Raw genomic sequence first — 14,085 nt, 5'->3', positions numbered from 1 at the left:
ATTTTATTTTTTTTTTTTGGACTAAACCACAAACTGCTGGTTCATGACAGTTTCGAAATTAAAAATAAAAATTGGAATTATTGTTGGCATGTAAAAAGCATTCATAGAGATCCAGATCTAAAAGAATGCAAACCTCCTTTATAAGAATTTTTTTTTAAAAAAATTAAATAAATCTGGTTTAAACCTAAAAATATATATTTATACTACAAAAAAATATATTTTTAATATCGATTCATTAAAACTATATAGTTAAAACTAAGTTGATGCCATGTGTAGCCTTGATGATAAAGCCCAAGGTGCTTCATCAAAGTTTAATCATCATCAGAATTGTCATCAGAATTGTCATCCGAATCATCATCCGAATCATCATTCGAATTATTATCAGCGTCATCACTATCATCACCATCATCACCATCATCACTTTCATCACTACTGGATTCTTCCTTCTTAATTTTCTTGTTTTTTCCCCCTGTAGGTGCACTTTCACGGCGCTGGGGTCTTTTTCGTAAAGATCGTGTCAATTTAGGAGACTCTTCTTCGTCACTGGAGTCGATAGACACAACATCATTAACCTTTTTGGGACTTTCATGCTTGATGCTGCTTACAAACTCAATGCTATCGTCATCGTCATCATCATCGTCATTGGAATCAGAAGGTTCATTAGATGATTCCTTTTTGAGTAGTGCCTTTTTTGGTGGTATCTTGGGTCGCTTGATATCCTTTTTGTCGTTAGTATCCTCATCTTCTTCATCGCTCGAGTCTGAAGACTCCTCAACTTTATTCTTAGCAATCTTTCTGGGTGCTAGAGCAATATTTTTATCTGTATTACCTTCTTCTTCCTCTTCCTCTTCCGCTTCACTTGAATCTGATAATTTATCAACTTTCTTTTTACTAGACTCTTTCGAGGCTTTAGTATTCTCTTTGTCGCTTTCATCTTGTTTTTCCTCTTCATCCTCACTTGAATCTTGTTCGCTTCCACTTGTGCTGCTTTCTTCCTCCTCCTCTTTTTTCCCTCCCATTTTGCTTCTTTCTTTAATCTTTTCAGGCTCTGCCGTCTTTTCATCCTCATCAGTTTCGCCTTTTTCTTTTTCCTGCTTAGCTTCATCTGGTAGTACGGTCATCGGACTAACATGCGATCCCTGTTTTGTCGCAGTAACTGCCATTGCTTCATTTGGCCCGACAGACCCTTTTCTGTTAAGTCCTTCACCAGGCGCCACTGACGATTGTCTGCTCGAAGATGCAGTTGTTGCTCCTACTGACGCCTGTCGCAAGGTTTGACCTGAAGGTCGCGAAAAACTTGACCCGTACATGGATCCGACAGTGGAGCGCCGATCAAACGGCACCTGCGATGGCTGCGATGCTGATATAGTAGCTGATCGGCGATGTTGCTGCTGCATTTGAAGTAAACTACGTTCAGAAAGTTGTTCTTTATTCTTGATAGCCACGCTTTTGGTCATGTTGTTAACCTTATAAATACCAACAAGCTGACTGGCTAGCTCAAACATATTGTTGCGGAGCGAGATAACAATGAATTGACCATTTTTGGTACGTTCACGAATGTAGTTGGCCACAATTGATACGTTTCGGAAATCCAAAGCAGCATCAATCTCGTCCATGACATAAAGTGGAGTAGGCTTGTAGTGATGAAGTGCAAACACAAGAGCAAGAGAACTTAAAGTTTTTTCACCACCAGATAAGTTTGAAATATTTTTCCAACTTTTTTTGGGAGGCATGACACTAAAAAGAATGCCCTCAGAAAACGGGTCAAGCGAGTCCACAAGTTCAAGTTCGGCGTTACCACCCATAGTAATCATTTGATACATTTCCTTAAGCTTGAGAGAAATGAGATTAAACCCCTCAAGGAATTCATCTAAGCGTTGCTTTTGAAGGCTTTCGCATCGTCTTTTTTTAGCTTCGCGTTGAGTAGTGACCTCAGTGAGTTCCGCACGGCGAGTGTTATATTCCTTGGCACGGCGAATGTAGTCTTGAATAACGCTTATGTCAATCACCACATCTTCAAGCTTAGATTCAAGAGTTTTAACTTCACGTTCGACATCCAAGGGATTAACATCACTAAGCTCTTCAGGAGAATATTCAACAATTTCAAGGTAGTCCTCTTCTTTCTGTTCTTCGTCCTCGGCATCATCTTCACTGTCTTCGCGAGTATTGACTTGAGGAATTTGGTGGATAGCGTGAAGAGTAAGTTTGCCAAATTCCTCAGTGTTGCGTTTAAGCGAGAGCCTAAACCCGCGAAAAGCCTTTTGCAGATGTTCAATAGTGTTGACAAGCTCAATTTCTGCAGAAAGTGTCTTGTCCACAAGCTCACGCTTCTCCTTGGTAGTCTTTTTGAGCTCAGTTAGCGCATCTTCTTTTTCAAGAATAGCTACGCGGGCTTCTTCAACTTCTTGCTCAAGTTGTGCAACTTCAGTGCGGTGTTTTTCAAGCTCCTCTTCGCTAGCAAGAACTTCATTGCGAGAAGCTTCAATTTCTTTGCGCGCAGAATCCATGGCGCGTGTGTGTTTTTTACGCTCGTTTTCCTTTTTGGTACGCTCTAGGACCTGCGAGGAGGTACGCGAAGAAATCATCTCCATTTCGTTTTTAATGTCATCGATTTGGGACTTTAAAAACCGCAACTTGACACCACCAATTTCCATGATTTTCTCTCCGAGATCGGCTATCCGCTTTTCAAGATCAGCAGAGTTTTCGTGAATCTTAGCAAGCTCTTTCTCAAGGTTACATTTCTTTTCTCGAGCCTGTTCTAAGTCTTCAGATGACGGAATGGTTCCAATGATGTTGTTTCTAAAAGGTTAGTAAAATAAAAGTAGACAACAGAGTATAGAACTTACTTCATTTCAGTGTATTCACGCTCTGCTTCTTCAAAAACACCTTTGAGAGACTCGATATCCAGTTTCGCTTTTGAAATTTCAAGTTCGATCTGAGGTTTTTGTCTATTGTAATCTCTTAGCGCATCGCTAATTTTTTGGAATGCATTTTCCGCGCGAGCGTACTTTGCCTCACGCTCAGAATGTTCTTCCTCAAGTTGTTCCATTTCCTGTGGTGTTACAATCGCCTCCAGCTGCGATTTCATGCGACCCTGGGACGGCCGGCCGCCACCAGACATGGTACCGGAAGTGTCAATGACAACACCGTCTAGTGTCACAACACGGAATCGCTTGGCACCGTAGGCAATGCGCCGCGCTTGTTCAACGTCTTTGGCCACCAGGGTATCAAAAATAACGCTGTAAAATGCCGGCGCAAACCGAGGTTCTTTGGGGGTGATGAGATCGAAAAGACGCGGAACATCTTCAGGGGTGTGGATGGGTTGAAGGTTGCGCTTAGGAAGTTTGTCAAGAAGAATAAACTTGGCACGGCCAATGTTATTTTTGCGTAAGTACTTGACACACTCTTCACCAACATCAACAGTATCAACAACAAGGTTGTCGAGAGCAGGGCATGCTGTGGAAATAGCAACATCATACTTTTGGTCAATGGTGCCGAGAGAACCGAGACGACCATTGAATCCTTCAATACGACCAGAAGCACTCAGGTTAGTCAGACTAGTAAGCACGGCGCCTTGAGATTTGGCGGAACTGACAGACTCTTTGGCCACATGGTATCGTGTGCGAAACTCGTCCAGCTCTTCTTTCATTTTTTTAATTTTCACGGCAGCTTCTTCAACTTCACCAGTGCCAGTGGAAATTTGTTTTGTAACGTGAACCAAGCTTTGCTCGAGTTCTGCCAGGCGCTGTTCCTTGTGCTCTCCCTCCTTGACAATAGTGGCAACATGTTGCTTAGAACGCTTTAACGATTTTTTCGCATTCTCATGTTTTTCATTGATGATATCAATTTCACTTTGTGCAATCGCAATCTCAGCTTCTTTGGCCGCAATCTTCTCACGCCAAGGTGCCAACTCTTGATGCAGTTTTGAAATTTCTTTGGTTATATTTTCGGTCTTGCCCTTGAGACTTTCTTGAACCTCATTATATTCTTCCTGCTTGCTTTCGAGATCCTTCTCAAGCTGATGGGAGCGTGTTTTAAATTCTTCTGCTTGTTCATCGTAGTTTTTAATCCATGAGTCAACCTCGTTAAAGGACCGCTGAGACGAAGTGATTTGTTTTTCAAGCTTCTTTTGTTTTGCTGTTAAATGCTTTGCTTTTTCCTCGACTTGAACTTTTTGAATTTCGTGTTTTGAAAGATTCTTGGAAAGTCTCTGATGTTTTTTGCGAAGTTCTGCAAGAGACTCGCCATCTACCTTGACTTGCTCTTCAAGATGTACAATTTCTTCGCGAATTTCACGACTTTCCTCACGATCTTTTTCAAGCTGCGCTTTGCTTTTTTCAATATCTTCAGAATGTGAACTAATGGAAGATTCCAAACGACGGATATTGACTTGGTAAAAAAGTGAACGCTTCATGGTAAGCTCATTTTCCAAGCGCATATTGCGCACAACCTCATTTTTCTTGTCTTGAAGCTTTTCAATGTCTTTCTTAACAATTTCAAAGCGACCGGTTTTAGCATCACATTCTTCGGTAAGCAAAGCAAGATCACTTTCAGCTTCTTCAATGGCCTTTTTATGGTCCGATGTGCCGATGATATCTTCGAGGTATTCCAATAAACCGTCATCGTTTTCGTTTTCAGCTTTGGGTTTCATCTGTGCAATGCTTTCAACTTCACCTTGAAGAATCAAAAACCGTTTGTGGTCAAGATCTATCCCACGCTGTCGCATTAAAGTGGTTACTTCGGTATATGTGCTAACTCGTCCGTTGATGAAATACTCAGATTTGTTGTTTTTATGAGCAGCACGAGCCACAACTAAAGTTGAATTTGGAGCGTCTATAGAACCGCCATCATCATTTTCAATAACTTCTTTAAAATGAATTTCAACCTTACACGAATCGAGATTGGGTCGTGCTTGTGAATTATGGATAAGACCTGAAACTTTTCCTTGCCGCAGTTTAGATGCACGGAAACCAAAAACAAACAGCAGCGAGTCAATGACATTTGATTTTCCTGACCCGTTTGGTCCCACAACAGCAGAAAAAGACTGAAAAAAATTAGATGAAAAAATAAAATAAAATAAAATAAATAGTTTAAACATACATTATCAAAAGGCCCAATCACTTGTACACCTGCATAAGACTTAAAATTGGTTAAAACGAGCTTGGAAATAACCAATCGTGGAACTTTGGCTAAGTTAAGCATGGATGCTTTTTTCTCAGCTTCAAGGGCGCGTAATCTTGTTTTCGAAGGTGAAATGGGGACTAAGTTTGCGATATTAGAATTAGGTGGTCTAAAGGAGGCCATTTGCCCACGACGCGATACCGATCCACGATGAACAAAATCTGGAAGTTCATTTGAAAGAGATGGATGGCGAGGTGTTTCGGGGACGTTTGCATCACGTGAAGATGGCGTACTGGGTGGTGGACCCAAATTACTGCTTGATGATTTTTTCGGCGATCCTTGGGACGATGGTGGTTGTGACGATGGTCTTTCCAAGGGGGTATCAGGCTGCAAAGCGGTAGCCTCAGTCATGTTTAATATGCTTCGGGGGTGTGGTGGTGGCATAAGATCTCTATCGGAAGGCTGGACCGGAGTATCTGGAGTAGATGAGTTGACAATGTCTGATGCTGCTAGGCCAATTGGTGTTGACAGGGCGTTGGGTGTGGATCCTGCTTCTGGGTTTACCGAGAACGAGACATCGACAGAAATGTCGGCATTAGGGGAGGGCTCATAGTTGGTGACTGTTTTCAATTGATGTGGGGCTGGAGCTGGAGCTGGAGTTTCTGCTGTTGGTGAGAGTGAATCAACAGACGAGTGTGTGGGTGAACGTGAATTTGTGGGCGTTGATGGTATTTTTTGTTGGGGACTTTTGCGCGTACCTGATGGTTTTAGAGGTTCTTCATCTGGATCTATAGTTTCCCTAGATTCATCTGCGTTGCTATTGTTGTCATTATTTTCCTCTTCTTCTTCATTGTCATCTTCGTCGTCATCTTGGTTTTCGTCTTCGTTTTCGTCTTCGTCTTCGTCTTCATCCTCATCCTCATTCTCGTTCTCAGCCTCATTATCATCTTCGTCTTCGTCTTCGTCTTCATCACTTGCACTTTGTTTGACGCGCCGCCGAGGATTGACTGGACTATTTGATGCTTGTCGTTTTCGAGCGCGCCGCGTCGGCCGCGAAACCACCGCGTCGCTATCATCGTTAGCCATGCTTGTATCTGGCGAAGAAAAACTAGCCTCATCGGACTCGTCATCCAAGGCTTTGATGCGACGCCGCGTTTTCCGGGGCATCTGGATGTGTCAATATATATGTGAAAATGGTTTATATATATGAGGTTTGAATGATTTGGGATGGTGGTGATGTTTTTCTAGGTATGAAATGAATGTTTATTGTTTACAAAGGAGGTGGTGGCGGATCACAATTTTGTAACGTCACACACCGTTGTGACTAAGCACTAAAGTTCTGCTGAGTCATTTAACTCCAAGAAATAAAAAAGACAGCCGCCAGTGACAGTCGCCAAATCGATATTAGCAGCTCATATAAATGCATTCAAATTCAATTCAATTCAAAAGGCTTACTCTTCATCATCATTTCATTACGTTACAAAATTAGTTATATCTTAGACTCGGCTAGTCAGTTGTCAACAACAGCAACAGCCTCGACCTCCAAGGGAACACCAAGAGGAAGAGCAGCAACAGCAACAAGGGAGCGGGCAGGCTTGCTCTTGCTGAAGTACTCAGCGTAGACCTCGTTGATCTTGCCAAACTGCGCAATGTCAAGAACAAAAACGTTGACCTTGACGACCTTCTCGAGAGAAGAACCACCAGCCTCAAGAACAGCCTTGAGGTTATCGAGGACCTGGCGGGTATGGACCTGGATGTCATCAGATTCGACAAGAGCACCGGCAGGAGTCAAGGGAACCTGGCCAGAGACGTAGAGGAAGCCATTGACCTTAACGGCCTGAGAGTAGGGGCCGACGGGCTGGGGAGCGTTCTTGGTGAGGACCTGAGTAGCAAAGTGTTAAAATGAAATTGATTGAGAGAGAGAAAAAGCGATTGATGGACTTACAGATTCGATAGAGGCCATTGTGGATTTCTTATAGATTTTTTGTAAGATTTTTTTTTTTTTAATTGAGGTTGGATGGGTTGAAAAGAAGAAAGAAACAGAATTGTTGGAGGTCGTGCGCGGGTATTTATATGGTTACAGATGGGGCCAAAAAAAAATAAAACTCGGTCCAACAGGCACCGAGTACGTCACGTGAAATTCCCAATATTAAATTCTTCAATCCTACGACAAACCTGCCTGCACCACCAACAGATGAACCAGCCCACCATCCTAAGAGGAACTCTGTAACTCAAGTTTCAAGCCATGTCCAAGGTTCTAGTCATCGACAATGGCTCGTACACTATCAAGATTGGCCACGCCACTGGCCCACAGAACGTCGCAACTCCGCACATAATTCCAAACTGTATAGCGCACGGGAAAAACAAACGCGCGTATGTCGGGTCGCAGTTCTCACACTGTGTCGACTATAGCGGACTCGCGTTTCAGCGACCCCTAGAGAAGGTATATAATATTAGATTTATGTACATTTATTTGGGCAATAGTTGGTTATTAACAAATACGTTTTAGGGACAACTAGTCGACTGGCGACTCGAGTTTGCAATTTGGAATTACACATTTTTTGGGGCAGACAGCCCACTAACTGTGGATCCCACAGACTCTGCACTCATCCTCACCGAAGCTCCAATGTCGCTACCTGCTATTTCTTCAAACACAGATCAGATTGTATTTGAAGAGTATGGGTTTGAGTCTTACTATCGGTGCACGCCTGGGTCTTTAGTTCCATGGAACAACATGGAGGCCGATTTATTTGGAGGTGCTTCAATAACCAATCCCTCAGATTCAACATCAGGAACAGCTTCATCAGCATCAGCATCTCCACCAGTACACCATCCACCGTTAGCTGAATGCGCGCTAGTTGTCGATATGGGGTTTAATGCAACAACTGTTCTCCCCACAGTTCTCGGCGAAGTATACTGGCCGGCGGTTCAACAGGTGAGTGTGGGGGGTCGGTTACTTACAAATTATTTGCGTGAAACCATATCTTTTCGACACTACAATATGATGGAAGAGACATATCTTGTGAACGCTGTTAAGGAAGCGGTAACAATGGTTGTCCCGGACTTTGATAAAGCTTTAGACCGGTGTAAAGCGTATCGAGAACGTCGGGGGAATGACGCACAACGCAGTTTGGCAGTCCTTGCGCTGATTCCAGGCCTTTCAGCTAAAGAGAAAAAAATTCGTTACGATGATATGGAACCGTATTCAGTAAAGTACGCGCTACCTGAAACACCTGCTGAAATCGGGTCCATTTTAACACCTTCTTCCTCCTCTTCTATTTCCCCCTCTGCTACAACAAATCCAACGGTTGTAGATTTAGATGCCCGCCGTCAGATTCTGCGTCTGTCAACTGAACGTTTTTCTGTGCCCGAACTGCTCTTTTCGCCGCACCACATTGGTCTGAACCAAGCCGGTCTTGCCGAGACTATAGTCAACGCGGCCTCCAAAGCCCCTCCCGAGCTGCGCTCGCTACTTTTGGCCAACGTTGTTGTAGTCGGTGGAGGTGCAAATATTCCTGGAGTTGTAGAGCGGCTCAGGCTTGACCTTGCACCTTATGCCGCTTCACATCCAGGTCTTGGGGATAATGCCCAAGACCTGCTGCGTGTGGCCAAACCTAAAAAAGACCCAGAAACCTATGCGTGGCACGGAGGCGTGCGGCTGGCCCAACAGAGTGAAATGTTGGCAAAAGTGCACGTTACACGTGCGGATTATCTCGAATATGGCGAACGGTTGTGTGCCTCCAAGTTTAATTCTCGGAGAGCAGAAGATGCCGAGGGGGAAGAGGGAAGTGGCGGCGTTGGGAGTGGTGGGATATTTGATCAAGGCGATGGATCTGGTCGAAATGCTCTTGATGATGATGACGATGATGATGAAGATGATGATGATTTATAGATGAAAATGAAAATGAAAATGAAAATGAAAATGAAAAACTTCTAATTAATGATTATACTACAATTTGGGAAAAAACATTTAGACAAGCAACAAACAAACAAAACAAACAAAACTTCTAAAAAATAAAAAATAAATCTAAGCAATCAACCAGACAATACCGCCAATGCTCAAGCAAATGCTGGAGAAAAAGGTGGTGTAAACAAGCATTTGGTGGAGTGTTGAAGGGTAATGTGCACGCATCAAAAACAGACACATAGCCAGTAAACAAATTGCAAGAGCCATGATGAGTCCGCAAATAATAGCTCCAAACATGGCAGGTGAAATGCCCTCGAGGTTTTCACCTACAATCACGCCAAACAGAATGAGCAGCATGAGTGTCGACAGAGAGAAGCACAGTGTGTAGAGCACAGCCAAAATGTAGTCCCGCTGCTCGGCTGCAGTGTACTCGCGATAACCAACAGGAAAGCTGTAGTAATCATCCTCATCGCTGGTTCCAGGACCTCCTTCAAGGTCCCCAAGCCGCCCATGACGTCGGCCGCCACCATGACGGTGCCCGGTGCCACCGCTGGACGTAGAACTACCAGCGTGGCCATAGTAGTACGGTCCAATTCCTGTCCCATTGGATCCAACACCATATCCATAGGACCGGCCTGTAGGATTGCCTCCATTCTTCAGTCTCTGGCGGTAATAAGCCTCCTCACCGTCATAATCTTCATCATCATCATCATCGTCATCATCATCATCATCATCATCATCCTCTTCTTCTTCGTAGATTGTTGGTAATCCACCACGGTTTCCATAGTAATAAAACTCATCCTCATAAGAATCATATGAATCATTATCACTATCCTCATCGCTAACATCAATTCCAAAGAACCGAGCAATTTTTACCTTTGCCCTATGTGCTTTTTTGACCACATAATCTGAAAGACTAAGCAATCTTGCTACATTCTGCTCACTAAAAACACCTCCACGATCATCATCATTGTCCGGGATAATCACAAAAACACCATCCTCGCCGCCATCCTCTGGGTCATCAAATTCATTCCAATAGCGAACAACAGGCTGGCCATTTGAGTCGGTTGCATTTTTGTCAGTGTAGCTGGTGCTGTTATTATTTGCGAGTAATGGTTCACGTTCGTTACTGTTTAAAAGTATTCCTGTGGTAGTTGCAGCCGGAGTAACTGAAGTAGCTGGTGAGGTAGTAGTTGCAGGGGTGGGAGGAGCCGCAGGTTTTTTCGGGGTCCGGCGAATGTCGGTTCCATCATGCAGAGTTTGGACCCAGGACGGGAGCTGGGACAGGAAATCTTGGTAAAAAGTTGCGACTGAGTGGGCGTAAAGAGAGAACCCAGAAACAGGATAAACAAGATGAGAATTTTCAAGATCGGCGAGCCAAGAAGGTTTTTCCATGCCTTTAAAGCGAATTTCTAGAACCGAATAGGGAAAAAGCTCCCAGTCCGAGTCACTAGAGGCTGTACTAGCTGAGAGGGTGGCCGAATCGGAGGGTGATGCAGAAAATGGCTGAACGTCTGGATCAGCAGGGTTTGGAGGGAGGGGCTTGACGAGACGAATGTTGCTATCGAGGGTTGCCCAAATGTCTGACGCGTTTAAAGAGGTTGGGGACAGTGCAGAATAAGTTGGTTGAGATGAGGCGTCGCGTGTGGCTAGATTAGTTGTGCTACTTGCGGACGCCACAGAGGCCGATAAGGAGACGTCAGTAATAGGCGACGACGAGATAGGTGGGATTGCACCGCCAGTTGAAACCGGAGAAGTTTTGCTAGTAGAAGTCTCCTTTGGTTTGATATAACGGAACCGGGTTCGATTAAAGCTGGCCTTGGAAATGGGTACAGCCTTGCGCTTATCGACCCAGGAGAGAGCCAAGCGGGAAAGGTTGCTTGAAGCAGCCAGTTTTGATGAAAGAGCCGAAGATGGAGTGGCAGGGTCACCAACAGGTTCTGAGGGATCTTTGAGAAGGGCATCAAACTGAGCATGAAGGATATGGTCAAACTGTTGAGGAGTCAGAGAAGCAATGCAAAAATGGCGGAGGCCGCCAACGGGTGAGCACAAGAGATGTGCCGAGGTAGTTTCTGAAACCTGCGAGGTTGATGGTTGCTGATTAGAGTCAGAGTTAGAACGGACCCAGCGGATTTGGCCTGGTTCCGTATGTGTTTGGATAGAGTTAAAGCGTTTTGGATTATCCAGATAGACTGCGTATGAGTGGTCTCCACTGTTATCAGAAGAAATTGTTTGTTCCGGCTGAGTTTGAGTTTCGTTATCCGAATCTTCATCATCGTCGTCGCTGTTTTTGTTGATAGTAGATTCATCTTGAGAAGAAGCTTTTGAGATTGCTGTGACAGAATCATCCGAGACCAATCCGAGATTCTTAAGAAGCATGACTTTAATTTCAACTACATTGTCCGGATGAACCCAGAAAATGAGAGAAGAAGAAATGGCAGTAGCCATTTCACAGTCAAACTTACAGAGAGCTTCTGTTCCTTGGGATGGCAAAAGCGAAGTAGCTGAAACCTTTGATATTTGGGATGAGCGTGCTTGACGAAGAACATTGTAAAGGAGAGAGAGCTCGAGAAAGACGGAAGTAAAGTCCTTATTGGTAAAAGAGGTTGGGGCCTCGAGAATAGGGAGGAATGCATCTGAGAGCTTGCTGGACTGGGACCATTTTTTGTACTTTTTAAGGAGTTTACGGAAGCCTGTGCGCTGAACACCAATGAAGCGGGCTAAGCGCTGGACATCGCGGGTAAGTTGGACAACCTCTTGGCGAAGAAGAAAGACGAGGGCATTTCGGGACTTCCCTCGGGCATAGGGGGGTGTGGAAGAGGACGATGTTGCGGAAGATTGAGACGTTATCGATGAAGATAGGGGTTGATTATCCTGTTGGGAGGTGCTGCCTGAGCCGCTGTCTGTGCTGCTGCTACTGCCGCTGTTGCTGCTGCCGGTTTTGGAGGCGGCCTGGTCTTTTTCCGCAATGGAGTTTACAATTTTCTCACAATCGCGGACTCTGCGTTCAATTTCGCCAGTTTTCGATTTGACGAAAAGTCCAATCTAGATTGATTAAATGAGTTAGTACATTGATACAGGTTATCTCAAGTCATGATAAACTTACCGCATCGTACTGCTCTTGAAGAGCGGCCAGCACAGTTTTGTATGCGTCTGGAGCCGCGTTTGGGGAGGTTGCACTTTTGATAATGCCTTTGATTTCATTATAGTCGAGATTATAAGCCCGCCACTCCGGGACAGAGCGCTTTGAGAGTTCAAAGCCGTATTTCATTGTTTGGTGTATATATTATAGAAAAGATTGAGATGTTTTTGAGAATGTTTATATAAGATAAAAAGCAGTTTTAAAAATATTTAAGAAGAAAGAAAAGAGTTTAAAAGCGACCATAAAAATCTTTTTTATTTTATTTTTTTTCTTTGACTGCCTGGCTGGCTGGCTGGCTGGGCTGCTGCATTGCTGCCAAACTGTGTGTTGCTTTACACCCTCAAAATAGTACTATGCGGCTCAGATTACTTGAAATAGGTTGGACACAAGTGGCCGCACGTGCCCGATTTGGGAGTTGCCTCTCCATGTTTTTACTATTTTGGACATGAGAAAATGAGAAAAAAGAGAGGGGGGATTGGATTTAAGATCCGAGAAGTTGGGAAACATTAAGGAACGAGCCATGTTGAAATGAAGAGCTCCCAAAAATCTGTGAAATAGCTCATCTCATTGTTTTTTAAGATCCCACGAAGATTAGTAACAATCTATAGTACATAATCAGGGTGGTTGAAGAACTCTTTCTTGAACCAGTCATTTTAAAGAGAGATTTTTTTTTAAAAAAAAAAGTTCAATTTACAGTGAAAATACTTTAAAGTCAACCCACGTTTTTATTTAATTTTTGTTTGTTTTTTTTTTTGGAATTTCTTTTTTATTAAATTCTCAGCCGAGAATTTTGTATTTGATTCATTGCTCACGGTGGTTAATAAATGGGGAATATTAATTATACGCAGACTTATTATTATATTAAAAAAAAATTATTTAAACGGCCGTCAAAAGGCTGTTCCTACTGGTTTTTTTTTATTTTTTTTTATTTTTTTTTTTGATATTTTGCTCTTGAATTGGGGCCTTCTTTTTAAAGTAAAATGGAGGGATGCAGTGTGGATTTAAATGTTGTGGATATTAATGTTGAAGATTCATTTAATTGGGCGGTATAACATTCCCCCCAATATCAGGCTTGTCAGAAATCTGATCATCTCAATATCTAGTTTGTTAAAAAATTAATCATTCAAAATCAAATCTCAATCAATCTAATATCTAAAAAATATATCAATCAATCTAATATCAAAATCTCAATCTAAAAAAGAAATAAAAAAACCTAGCCCTTTCATCTCCCCGCGGAGACTTGCCGTACTTTTCTACCTTACGCTCCCCCTTTTTCTAGTTTCTCCCTCTCTCTCACTCTAAACAAAAAGCTTTCGTTTCCCACTTCTGCTCAGGCCATCGGTCCCAATTGGTTAAAAATCCTTTTTGCAAAAACCCTTTTTTAATGAAGTGCCTTGGGGAATTTTTATGTTTTTTTGTTGTTGGTGTTAAAATATTTGCACACTTGTTAGGTCCCCACAAATCACAACTTGTCTAGCTACCCACGTGTATGGGACTCTACACCTACACACAGACAATATTTTCAAAAAATATGAAATACACTCTGTTTAAAGGATTTTTTTTTTCTTTTGCACTGCAACAAAGAACAGCGCAACAATTTCTTTTCAATGCACAACTATTATAGAATACCGCTCCCATCGGCAACTTCTTTGCCGACAACGCCTTGTGAAGGTAGTTAGTTCACAGTCCTGCATTCCCGTATGAAGAAGAACAAGTAAAAAAAGAATTAGTCGTGTGGTCAAAAAGACTTTGCGTTCAGAATCAATCAAATGCTTTTTGAAAAAAAAAATTGTTTTTCTTCAATTGGACCGGCAATTGTCAAAAAATAGTCACAAGGTTTAACGGGGAAAAAAAAAAGAAAAAACGTGCTTTTGACTTTCATCGTCATCGTCTTCGTTATCCTTTTCACTCGGAG

General features: G+C 43.0%; 4 protein-coding genes across 4 annotated transcripts; 1 reads left to right on the top strand and 3 right to left on the bottom strand.

Moving 5' to 3' along the window:
- Window positions 1-311: 311 nt before the first annotated feature.
- On the bottom strand, window positions 312-6,288 carry SAPINGB_P000129 (uncharacterized protein; the record flags this gene model as incomplete). The annotated part of the gene is made up of 3 exons (XM_031994853.1): window positions 312-2,799; window positions 2,847-5,044; window positions 5,101-6,288. 3 exons carry the CDS (start codon window positions 6,286-6,288, stop codon window positions 312-314), a joined length of 5,874 nt encoding a protein of 1,957 aa, XP_031850744.1.
- Window positions 6,289-6,631: 343 nt separating this feature from the next.
- Window positions 6,632-7,084, bottom strand: SAPINGB_P000128 (uncharacterized protein; the record flags this gene model as incomplete). The annotated part of the gene is made up of 2 exons (XM_031994852.1): window positions 6,632-7,003; window positions 7,067-7,084. The coding sequence occupies 2 exons, from the start codon at window positions 7,082-7,084 to the stop codon at window positions 6,632-6,634; spliced, it is 390 nt and encodes a 129-aa protein (XP_031850743.1).
- A 282-nt stretch (window positions 7,085-7,366) lies between these two features.
- SAPINGB_P000127 (uncharacterized protein) lies at window positions 7,367-9,013 on the top strand (the record flags this gene model as incomplete). The annotated part of the gene is made up of 2 exons (XM_031994851.1): window positions 7,367-7,564; window positions 7,631-9,013. 2 exons carry the CDS (start codon window positions 7,367-7,369, stop codon window positions 9,011-9,013), a joined length of 1,581 nt encoding a protein of 526 aa, XP_031850742.1.
- A 135-nt stretch (window positions 9,014-9,148) lies between these two features.
- SAPINGB_P000126 (uncharacterized protein) lies at window positions 9,149-12,299 on the bottom strand (the record flags this gene model as incomplete). Its single annotated transcript, XM_031994850.1, has 2 exons — window positions 9,149-12,073; window positions 12,135-12,299. 2 exons carry the CDS (start codon window positions 12,297-12,299, stop codon window positions 9,149-9,151), a joined length of 3,090 nt encoding a protein of 1,029 aa, XP_031850741.1.
- Between the last annotated feature and the right edge of the window lie 1,786 nt (window positions 12,300-14,085).

This window comes from Magnusiomyces paraingens (assembly GCF_902498895.1).
Source record: "Magnusiomyces paraingens strain CBS 517.90 genome assembly, contig: contig1, whole genome shotgun sequence".
NCBI classification, from domain to species: domain Eukaryota; kingdom Fungi; phylum Ascomycota; class Dipodascomycetes; order Dipodascales; family Dipodascaceae; genus Magnusiomyces; species Magnusiomyces paraingens.
The sequence above is the reverse complement of the archived record's forward strand: the minus strand, read 5'-3'. Positions and strand labels throughout refer to the sequence as shown.